General features: G+C 41.9%; 1 protein-coding gene across 1 annotated transcript in view; it reads left to right on the top strand.

Annotated features, from left to right (window-relative positions):
* smpd3 (sphingomyelin phosphodiesterase 3) overlaps positions 1-12,663 on the top strand; it is a 50,517-nt gene that overhangs the window by 20,373 nt on the left and 17,481 nt on the right. Inside the window, exons 2-4 of the mRNA XM_044036438.1 lie at positions 1,850-2,540; positions 3,765-4,016; positions 4,165-5,119. Coding sequence (XP_043892373.1) covers positions 2,239-2,540; positions 3,765-4,016; positions 4,165-5,119 — 1,509 coding nt within the window. The 5' untranslated portion in view covers positions 1,850-2,238. The remainder of the gene's footprint in view (positions 1-1,849; positions 2,541-3,764; positions 4,017-4,164; positions 5,120-12,663) is intronic.

Raw genomic sequence — 12,663 nt, 5'->3', positions numbered from 1 at the left:
TCCCGAAGTTTGAACTCAATGATAAATGTATAGTTAGTACAGGTCATATCCTCAATCCCAAGTACTTGCCCAGTTCAAAGCACTGTCTGTCGACCTGCTGCTCATCCAAACAATCACACGTCAAGTCAGAAAGCTGTCCAGACAGTGAAACAGTCAGTCTGTCAGTCTGTCAGTCAGCTGGGAGCATTTCAGCATGCTATTCAGGCCCAGTGATGAGTCAGCAGGTCATCTCTTCATCTCGACATCACAAAATCACTCAGCAGCAGATGACGAGTCAATCGTCTCGCTAAATGACATAAACCATTATGGTACATTTGAGACAGTACAGGAGAGGACTTCTATAATGGAGGTGGAGGTCAGAGTTATTGTTGTCCTTTTTTATGAGGACGAGCCTGTCGTACAAAAGATTCAGTGGCACGGTGGTGTTCTTTCGAAGGCGATCATAAGGTGTCTTTGACATGCATGTGTAACACATGTGAGCTTCCTCTGTGATTTGATGGCTTATATCAAGACGTTCCAGTGTGCTGTCGATGGTACGTTCAGATTGATGAACCATTCAGTCCCTGTGGAGTGAGTGGGGTTACACTGAGGTCAGCCTTCGCCCTAGCGTCTTTGTGCCAACCTATTGACATGAATGAATGAATCAATCCATTACTTATTCATTCTGGTGGGATATAGTGCTCTGTCCAACCTCACTCAATCTTTCACTGTTCCCCACAGAATTGCATAGTGATCGTTGAGCAGAATGAGGGCGAAAAAACACTGTTTAGATGAATTTCTCAGTGCTGGTAATTACTGTGACACAACTGATACTTGACACATCAACGTATGTCGGCGGATAATTTATTATGAACAAATGCTTGTGTTTTTGTGACTTGTGCAGAACAGTGTTATTTTCACTGTGTTACGGGGCATTTTTCTTCATTCACTGCAAACATAAATTTGCAGTTGGACACTTTTTCACAATACGTTGTGAGAAATATGTTGTACTATATCAGGTTTAATAATTACTCGGAAAATATGAACTCTGAACAATCTCTGCCTGATTCCTTTTTTTAATTTCATCTTGATTATTATGCATGGATGGTGGCCTTGACTTGTATTTACCAACTTCATTATCAACTTCATAGCTCAGCTACACACACAGTAGTCTGTAACAGGCCTTGTATTAAGACAACCTAACCTGATGCATTATTAAATGCTAATTAGTACCTTCAGAGGCATACAACTTGATTCATATTATCTCATTTGGCCAGCAGGCTAGGAAGCTTAGATACTGTATAGTGTACTGTAATGTTGTATTTTTAGAGCTGTGGCTGAAATTGGACATACCATATGCTTTAGAATGTTTAACATAATTATTAATGATGCATGAAAACATATTTACTAGTTGCACTGTGGGTATACAAGCTTGTTTTTGATTTTAGTTTTTACTTGGTGTGTAAATGTACAGCATGAGGTTAAATATTACAATATATTATGTGTGTGATACACATTAGGCTAATGTAATTCCTCAATATCATATATCATATAATGTACCAAATAATATAATAATAATCTGATATATATATGTATATATATGTGTATATATGTATATAATGTAATTTAAAAAAAAGATAATATTACCATAATATCAGTTTTGATCAAATCCAGAAGACAAACCAAAACTCAACTGTTTTCTCTGTGTATTTGCACATTTGGTTTATCCATTTGCTGTCATAAGGTTACATTTCTGCAATGCATTCTTTCATCAGAGCAAGTTAATCACTAATCTGTGTTTTTTCTCCCTTCCTCCTCTCCCCCTCCTTTGGTTTCCTATCTATTCTTCTACAAAACTCAACTTCTCCAGGTCGTGAGGAAATGGTGACGTTTGAAGATGGAACCCTCCTGAAGTGGTTGCTCGAGTCCTCACAATCATAGATCCACTGTCTCATTATGGCAACCCCACTGTGGCCCCAGTCTTTGCTCCTTGTCCCGTACTGTAGAAGGTGTCATTGTTGAGGAAGGGAAAGTCAGACTTAAACGAGCTTGCCTGTGAAGATGAGAAATGACCCAAACCATGTAGTGTAGCTTTCTCCAAAGAGGGGGAGGATCTACACTTAAGTTGGGTTTATTATTTATTACTATTTTTTAAATTTTTACAGAGATACAGATCTGCACTAAAACGTTTATGGACGCTGTGTGCGAGGTGAGGAGAAAGTGACAGAAGAAGAAAGAGAGAGAGAAAGAGGGAAAGACATGGTCCTCCACACCACCCCTTATTCCAGTGCCTGTCTGCACTTCCTGGATGGCTTATCGTGGAGCTTGGTGTTCCCTTGCTACTGGCTACTGGACCGCCTCCTGGCCTCATGTGTGGCCACCTCCCTGGAGAAGCGCCAGCGCTCCCAAGACCCTTGCTCCTTCCTCACCTTCTGTGTCCTGATCTCTGCGCCCCTGTATCTCCTCCTCCTCCTCACCTCCCTGCCTTTTGCCCTCCTGGGCTTCATCATCTGGGCTCCTCTGCAGGCCATTCGTCAGCCTTACCTGTACACCTACCACAGGTTAGCGTTCATCTCAGTGAGAGTTGGAATGAGAATTTCCCTCACGTCATTCCTATCTTGCTTATCTATTTCATTGCAAAGAATCGGCACACTCGATAGTTTATTAATGGTTTAAAAATGTCATATTTGAGGTGGCTGGCAGGAAATACACAATAATTCCTGTTAGTTTAGATTGGAGTGACCTCCTTTAGGTGTTTAAGATAATGATCTTTCACCCGAGCATCAATATGAACTTGTATGACACGTCAAAATTGGCTTTTCTGGAAACAGCAAGCTACGATGCATTTAAATTTAAATTTGACATGGGTGATATAGGCCATATTGCATAGTCAAGCTTCATTTGATATTTTGAAACCTTGTAATTCACATGTTTTTCAAGAGGATTTCAAGAGGTTTACCCATTGGTGTGGCATCCAGCTGCTTGGCTCAATCATTTTTCAGCGGGTGTATGTGGCTCCTCACCATAACCACAAACTTTGAAATATTGCGATTGGCTCCGTTTGCTGTGGAAGAGCAGCACTCTCACACAGCAACTCCCTGGTAAACCACAGCGTAAATCTGTAGTAGATGTTTTCTTCATTATCTGCATTTGTTTTCAGTAATTCTGTGTGGGTGGAAAAACGTTATGACATGAAATGAAAAAAAGAATATAGCATCTAACATCTAAGGGATAAGTAAGAACCTTATAAACTGCTTTAACACAATAACTATGCTTTCAGAGATGCAGCTATACTTACATTATTGCAAAAATACTGTAACTAGCAGCAGGTTAAATTAGCTTAGTAAAGATCAAGTGGTAATGGGTAGTGACTTTCACCATTTTTCCGGTGCCCTGTTTTTGCAAGTGGAAGATCAGCGACGTCAACTGCAACTAGGCTCTTACTGGTGTCCACTCATGTCATGCTTTATTGTCCACTTTTCTCTAAATGGGAACATAAATTGCAAGTTGATATCATGTGCTGTTGAAGATTTATTGACGTTGAACTGTATGTCAAGTGAGCAGCAGGCTCATTTTTCCATTTGAATTACTTCTTTTTGCAACCAATCGAACCAACCCCTAGTGGCTATTCAACTAATTCTTCCAAGTTTCCCTCGGCAGCAGCTAGCAGTTAATCGAGATATACCGTACAGTGATACTAATCTTCTCATGTTGCTCAACAAGGAAGTGAATAATGATGTGTTCTGAAGTGATACTGTATAACATCGCTCTCTTACCTTGTACAGACCGGACAAACACCAGGCCGAGCAGGGCCAGGCAGGGCCGGGTGGCATAGGTATTGGGGAATGGCGGCCACAGGGCAGGAGCTTCTGTTTCTGCAGTGCCAACGTATGCCTGTTGCCTGACTCCTTGGCCAGGTTTAACAACCTGTCCAACACCCATAGGAGAGCCCGCGAGGTGGGGAAGAGGATCCGCAATGGTGCCAGCCGCCCTCAAATAAAAATTTACATTGACTCACCCACCAACACTTCCATCAGGTGAGGAAGGCTTCCACCTGGGCTCCTTCTGCTTATATTCATTAATGAATTAATAAATACACGCTGTAATCTCCTCCAGCAATACGACTCAGCAAATCACATTTCTTTCTTTCTTTCCTTACCTTTTTATTTCTGCTTCATTCATCAGTGCGGCATCCTTCAGCAGCCTTGCCACAGGTTTCCGTCGTACCTCCTCCTTAGACCACCGTCCAGACCAAACACACACCACCAATGGCCCGGCCGACACTGAAACTGAACCGCTCACTGAGTGCCCTATTCACCCCTCAGGTGCTACCGACTGCCCTGTTCACCCTGCTGTAGGAGACCAGGGCTCCTTTGGATGCCCCCTTCACTCAGATGGAGACACCACGGCAGACTGCCAACTCCACCCAACAGGGACTAACAACAACTCAGACTGTCCAGTTCACACCTCAGGAGAGGCTACAGACTGCCCCATGCATTCCACAGGGCATCAGCCTGTCCCTGACCATCATGACTGTCCCATGCATGGTGAAGGGACCCAGCCAAAACCCTCCACAGACTGCCCACTTCACACCTCAGGGGTTCAAATCAGCATCAGTGCACCAGAACCAGACCCACAGGAAGAAGAAGCCGAAACAGGGAACCATCGAGCTGGGGATCAGGCAGGAGGAGACATAAGCAGCATGACTGCGTCCAGGGAGTCCCTTTCACGTTACCATGGAGGTGACACTGGAGTAGGGATAACTTCTAACAATACTCTCACCCACGTTCCTCGCACATCAATCTTCAAGCGCCCAGGACGAAAACGCCGCCAAGGTGATGAGACGTTCGATCATGAGATCTCTGCCTTTTTCCCTGCAAATTTGGATTTCCTGGCTCTGCAGGAAGTGTTTGACCATGGATCGACAACTAGACTGCTGAGGCAGTTGCATCGCTACTTCCCATACATCCTGAGCGATGTTGGCCGTTATGGCTGGAAAGGATGCTGCTCCATGTTCAAATTCCTGAACAGTGGGCTGATGCTGGCCAGCCGCTACCCAATTCTGGATGCACGGTATGAGTGCTATCCCAATGGAAGAGGAGAGGACGCATTGGCAGCCAAGGGGGCACTGTTTGCAAAGGTCAGCTGTTTCACTTTAATTTGACTTTATCCTGTAATATCTGTCATCCTGGCATTGGCAACAAAAGTCCGGTATGTCACTTTGCCCAGCCAAGACATAATGCAAACGTACATTTTAGTCCAAATCCAGCAAAGCATGTTTAGCATTTTCAGCCTAACATTGAAAGGTTAACAGCTCATTTCCAGCAAGAAATTAATTGGCGTTAACCATTATAAAACAACCACTATACAGACAGCAAAGTGGCAAAAGAATAATCACACAAAACTGCCAATGACCCCAAAGTCAAATTTCAGGTGGAATCTTCATTTCTTTTCCAATTGAGTAGAATTAACGCTAAATGTCACCGTGTGTCTGATTATATGCTTCCTCCGCAGCACACTGTGGCTTTTTCCTGTAATTTCTGATGCCCCCATGTGTAACTTTGGCAAGGTGGTAATTGAATCTGTCCTTTAAGTCTATTTTTACTAAATTAACTTCTACACTTGCAAAAATGAGTGTGTGTGTAATATGGTAAGGCATGCGAGGGGAAAAAAAATCTTTCACCAATCTGATGATCACCTCTGATCATCAGCGTCTACTCCAGGGGTGTCAAACATACGGCCCGGGGGCCAGAACCGGCCCACAGGATGAATTTGTTAAAATCTCACACTAATCTAAACGTAATGTCAAATGCTCCAGATACCCGTGACTAAATGTTTGTGCCTTTATAGATCCAGTGTGCTGTGTAAATAGTACATTTAGGCATGATATTGTTGAAATTGCACTTATATTTCTCAAGACATTTCATGTTTTGTAAAATTATCCTTCATTAAATGTAAAACAAAGGAGAAAAAACAAAGGAGTTCTTGTTGTTCATAGGTTATTATTCTATTATTTTGCTCTTTTTACTGGTCCGGCCCCCTTGAGATCAAATTGTGCTGTATGTGGCCCCTTAACAAAAATGAGTTTGACACCCCTGGTCTACTCGCTCTGTTATTACCCACAATGCTGGTGGGATGGCGAATCCACAGATTGCGCAGAGCACTTGGCAAATGAACTTACTTACACCCACATCATTGACCTGTATGCGTCTGTCACTGTGGTGATCGCACACACCACCGTTATTACAGATCATGCCTCTAACACCACAGTGTGTGCTGCTGTGTGGAAGAACTACAAATAAAATACATGTCATTTTGTACAATACAGTGTGACACACATGTTAAGAAGGTACTGAAAAAAACACAATCAATTACGAGCAGATTATTCAAGTAAAATGTGTTAAAATGAACATATCCATATAATGCTCATCCCTCGTCCCTGTCAGAGTCGATCAGATTATATCTTGATTTGTTTGTCATTTTAACTATTGATAGATGGAATTATTTATAATTCAGCTGATTATAGATCGGCGAAATAGTAAGCAGCATGTTAACCACAACTTAGAGCCCAAAGTCATGGGCTCACATTCTCTTTTCTTCTTCCAACCAACAGTCTACAAGCTGTAGTATCGTATTGCAAAATGGAAACCATAGCCGTTTCTTGCTATATTATGAGGACTATGCAAATGCATAGGGCCCCCAAGCAACCAGGGGAACTACACTGGGCATACATTTAATTCTTTAGAATTGTTGGAGTGAGCACGGAGGTTTGTATTTGGAATGACGCAATGTACTCAAGTGCAGAACATGTTGTCATTATTTATGGATTACAGTCAGAAGCCGCAGTATGAGCACTAAGTTATATCGTCCATTAAACAACCTCAGCAGTAAGATACTGTAGATCGCATGAATATATTACATGACACTTTCATAGTCGCAAGAAGCAAGATGGGTGTACTGCACGGACACCACCACGAGTGGAGAGATTCCTATACCCGCGTTTAGCTCCCCCTTCGGGGTTAAATGTGTTGTTTTTGTGTGGTTTGCGTTGTGCAGTTTTGCAGCACAGTTTTGGTGACTAGAAGTGTAGTGCACAGACAAAGGCGCAATGATTCGGGGTGAAGTGAGCAGCGGTTGTGCATGTCCTTACTCCATGTCCCGTGATGAGTGTCGACAGTCTGTGAGTTCATTAATCAGCCTCGTGCTGTGAGGATGCGAGTCTGGGGCCGATCCAGTTCCTGCCGGGTGGATCGGCTTTATGTAACTGGATGCTGTCGATGTGGACGCGTTTGTGTGTGAGCATCTATTTTCTTATGTGCTGTGCGTGCATGCCCTTGCACATACAGATCTAGTATAGACACCAACCCCCCCCCATCACAGCTTACATCCTGACTGTCTCATCCTGTTAGCACTGCAGCTTACAAGCATAATACTCCTCTTTCATTACTTCTTTGTATATATGAGGTCACTTCAGGTCCATCTGATGAGCTGGCTGTCGCCCATCTGGCAAGAACATATTTCACTGCAAGCTGCTTATACTCGCAGCTGACAGAGAAGGAAAACTATAATGCTACCCAGGTCGGAGAGGGTAGGAATCATTTTATTTAATGTAATGGAAGCAAAATTATTCTCCTTACTGCCAGGAAATCATTTGTAACTGTAACCTACACCTTGACCCACTCTGACTGACACTAATGCCTCCATAGCTGCTCTTCATACTAATTCAAGACACATGAAGAATTAACATACTATACTTCTACGCGTCTAGGTTTTTATTTTTCTGTCATCATTCTGGATTTTTATTGCAAATACACAAGAAAACAATAGCATGATTCTGTCAGGATTAATTGGTGCTTCAATGCTTGAGCTGCCGGAGGTGAATGTGTGTGTACAATTGTGTTCTTGAATCAAGATTTTGAATCAAGGTTGACCTGTTTCTGTTAAGGCTCTTGTTCAGGATCTTTCGCTGTTTCACTGTTGTCTTTGGATGGACATAGCAAATTAAACATTGCAGGCCTAAAGAAAGGGTATCATTCTCTAAACTGCCAATTTTTTTCCACATTTCTTTCTTTCTCATCAATCTTTCTGCTGTAACCTGCCTGTCACTGGGCCACCTGCGAGCTGGTGGTGAGTCCACAGCTCGTTCCTCGTTCCTCACTGACCTGCAGATGTCTTGGCATCTTTCCAGGGCTACATATCACTTTGAACCCCCGCTTCCTCTACATTAAACCTTTTGGTCATCCTCACTCATTACCACCAAACGACGCACGCACTTCACCGCCACCTGGGATGTTTCTCGTTAGATGCAGTTTCATTCGATGTACCTGATGTTCACACTGTGTGTGTTCTTTCATATCAAACACAAACGGGGATGCAAAGTCAGCAGTCATTGTTAAAGTGGTGATCCTTCATATCACAGCACAGAGAAGAAACAATAATATCAGACAAGTTTTACTTGTAAACAACATGTAAACAAACCACTGATTAAAGGAGTGTTTGAAATCCATTTATGGCTATTTGAAGTGGTGGGAATCAGCGGCGTTCTCATGCATATGCATTTGCTTAGATTTATGAATCAGTACCATGTTCATGCCCAACTCTATCTAATTCAGAACGATTTATATCCCTGCAGTGCTAATGCACATTAATATGTCTTTATGCAGCAAGGCGTTATGTGAGGTGGGAAGAGGACAGAGAGCTGACCCACAATTAATCTTTGCTTTCTTATTCAACCCTAACCTTGACCTTTCCATAACCTCACTTCTCCATATGAGAGCAAGACAAAACCTTTGTCAATGCTGCTCAATCTCCATCAGGGTCACTAAAGTTCACTAAAGAGTGAGTGAGTGAGTGAGTGAGTGAGTGAGTGAGTGAGTGAGTGAGTGAGTGAGTGAGTGAGTGAGTGAGTGAGTGAGTACTAGGGCAGAGATAGAATATTAATTAAAAAACGTTTCCCTAAAGAGAGAGCCATGCAGTGCTGGCTCCATAATTAAAGCTTTTCAGTCTCAACATTTATCCTCTTATAATTATTTCAAACTGCTAAGTGCATGGTTGAAGTGTGTGTGTGCATGTGCGTGTGTGTGTGTGTCCAAATGCGTCACGGATTAGGCTTCTAAACAGGGACACACTCAATTTTAGGATGAATACAAAAGAAATCAATAGGAGAATTCCCCCCCCACCTCAAAAAAAAAAAATCTACTTCTGACCGTTAATGACCAAAAGGACCTTTGTTCACTGTCGGGGTCGATTCAGTTTATTGACACAAATTTTTTTGCTGTGTCCCCTATGCCAAAGAGACCTTATTGCAAAACAGCTTTAAATACCAGAGGCATCGTCATACCGAGCGCTACCAGAACAGGGGCGTCCCTGTCTATCTTCAAGAAGCTCTTGAAGACCCAGCTCTTCCAAGAGCATCTTACTTTTACCCCCTCCCCTGCACGATGTCCTTCTGCTCTCTCACCCTCTGTCAGTCCACTGTTCCTATCTAGTGGATTTCTTTCCAAAGACTTCCTTTATGTAGCTTATTCCTCTCTTGTAAGTCGCTTAAATGTAAACGTAAATGTACCACAATGTATTTTTAATAATAACAATGCACCAAGTTCATTAATAGTTGGTTATATAAATAACACTTATCTTCCAACTTTAAGGGTCCATTTCTGTTCACTTCTGTAAGTCAACTTGGGTCAGAATAATGGAAAAACATTCAAAATGAAACATTTAGAAAGCTTAAAACTGCATTAAATAGACCTCACACAGTCCACGCCGAATATTTGAATTACTCTGCTTAAATTCTTCTACAGAACATTCAATCTTTAAGAACCAGAATTGTACACCTGTGATGCTTGAACAACAGGTGTTGGCAAGAAGGAATGGGAGCAGAGACGCAGAGCAAACGTACCACAGGCCACGGATGCTGCATGTTTCCATGACAACGTAGAGCATTAATGTACAATACGATACACAGATTTCAAGAGCAGTAAGAAAAACGCCGAGCAACAAAAGACAGAAAATGCTTCACCCTGAAATGACATGTATTCATGAGTGAACAAGCACAGCAGTAGATGAGTCTGTCGCACATTATTAGGCTAAACTTGGAACTGAGCTTACGGTTAATACAAATACATCGACACTGGACCCGAACTGGCCCAAATGACTTAGAACCAGTTCTGTGATGGACAGTGTGTCATAAAGAGGAAACTCTGTTGCATGCACTTTCTTTCTTCTTCAGGTTTGGATAACAAATCCAGTCACAAACTACAAGTAGAATCTGTCAAAGTCCAACACCCTCAGCTAAACTGTGTCTCCTGGAGAAGAAAAGAAAAAGAAAAATGTCTGCTTTCATGCTTTCATGTGGGAATGACAGTCAAACCCCTTGTGTGTCATCCCGCTGCTTTTCCGCTGTCTGACTGTCATCACAATAATTTGACTGCTTGGTTTTGAAGTGAAGCGATCAAACTCATGCGAGTAATGCAGGGTGAAGATTGACTCACCCCTCATCTGATGAAGTTAAGGTAATTAGCTACAGCACCGGCGTAATACGGCTTTTAAAAAACGAGACTTGCCTCCGATGTGAAATCACGCCTCACGGTTCATTTACAGCTCCGCTCAGTTCTCACTCAGTGGCTTGTAAAGTGTCTTGAGACATACAGTATCCTGCATTCCGAGTCATTTGCGCATTTTGAAGAAATGCAGTAATTAACCGTTGATTTTTTTTTTTTTTCACTCATTCAGAAGCTCATTTGCTCACAAATCACCTCCAGCCTGAGCTTCTTCTGTCATCACCGCACAGAGCTTCAACAGATGTATTAGTAGCTTTATCTTCTGCATACATCGGACGTTATGAACACAATAGAAGTCCCGCTCTCGTCCGTGGCAAAACACATTAGGTTCCCCCTCACTGCTTTTTATTCAGTTTCAAACACACACCTATTGAAGCACAGATAAGCCCCTGAAAAATTCATACAGCGCCTGGCATACAGCTGGAGACAATAGCAGGCAGGAAGGAAGAGGGAGAGAGAGAAGGAGCAACAGAAAGGAAAGTAATGAATACAGAGTCAGGGGGATAGGCAGAAAGAAATGATGAGATGATTAGATGACATTTTAATGGCCCCTGTGGTCAGATTTACTCAAACTGCGACATAAAAAAGCAACGAAAGAATAAAAGTCATGTACCAATAACAAATATGGGCTGCAATATTGCTTTTATAACTTCATCGCAGCTCGACGCTGTTTCTAACATTTATGGTTTTAATTACACTTAGTATATTAATAGTTGTAGTAGTAATTTAACACTTTGGGAAATGGCTCAGAAAGGAGTTAGATAACAATGGCTTTGCTCTCCAGAGATAAGAGACTTAGCAGTGTCTTTAAAGCGCCAAATGACCACATTACAACAAACAACAGCATGATAGATACTGGGTGAAAGAGCAGTTATTTTCAAAACAGGCCAAACTTTACACACTTTTACGAGGTGGATTATTACAAATTTGAATAATTTCCAAACCCCATAAAACTAGTGTACTAAAGAGATACGTGGTCTCGACAAACCAGTACACCTCGCTGATCTGACGTACAGAAGAATGACGTACCTTGTGATAATGCATTGCATACATTTCACAAAATACTCATTCCTTTAAGAGCAAATAAATGAGTGTTTCACGTCTTCAGTGGGAAATGTGAGGCTTTGCTCTTTGGCCTATGTACTGTACTCGTCTAGTATTAAAATCAGGCTAAGTGGGCTAATGCCTTATTGCAGCTTATTCTCTTTTTATTAGGGTTACCAAGCCAAAACAGTGATTCCATTTGGCCTTCACTTTTATTTGTCTAAATGAAGTTTCTTTTCAGTGAGTTGATTTAACAACATACTAAAGAGGTAACAAATACAAGTATGAAAATACACGCATGATCACTTTGTTAATGATGTACAACAGACCAGTGTGTTCCTGTTTTACTTCAACGGTCGACGGCAGCACAGTTGTTTACCAAGAGCTTTAGCACATTCATCATTAGTCCATTCATTTTGAAAAGCTGTCCTCACTGCTCACCAGGAAAACAATTGCACGATTGTACACACTCTGTCAAAGGTGCAGACTGGAGGTGTTCACTTTATTATTTGCTTGGTTTTGTACATTATTTATCAGCCGCCACGCTAATTACAGCCATGTAGTCATCTGTTTCCACGGTGGAAATCCACTCCCCCTACAGCTGATCTGTCATCTACCCAAATGGATGCGTCCACAATAGACAGGAATGTGATTTTTTATCACGTCACTGTGCTCTCAGCGTGTTTTCAAGTTTCATTTTCCAAGTTCTGACAACACTTCCATGCTGGATGTCTGTTTGATGCGTGTTTGGTTGTGTTTTTGGTCGGAGAGTCGTCGTAAACATTGAGGCTATTATTCTTTCTGTCAAAGCTGTGCTCATTGCAGTATTCTTCAAAGGTCTGCTCGAGGGTTTGAGCAAAGGTTGGTTGCTTAGGTCAGTCTAAGGTTGCTGTAGCATGTCAGATCAAAACGCCTTTCTGAACAATGCCAGAAACCCTTTGAAATTAGGAAACTAAATTGGAAAGTACAGGCCTCTTTTCTTCTATGGGTCCATTTATTTTCTCTGCTTATTCAACTTTGTTTTGTTTTTTTTTATTCTTTTTCCTCCCCAAACGTATGATTATATGTGCGGATAAATCAA

The sequence above is a fragment of the Solea senegalensis genome, linkage group LG10 (assembly GCF_019176455.1).
Source record: "Solea senegalensis isolate Sse05_10M linkage group LG10, IFAPA_SoseM_1, whole genome shotgun sequence".
Lineage (NCBI taxonomy): Eukaryota > Metazoa > Chordata > Actinopteri > Pleuronectiformes > Soleidae > Solea > Solea senegalensis.
Note: the sequence above shows the minus strand (reverse complement) of the source record. Positions and strands in the feature narration are given on the sequence as shown.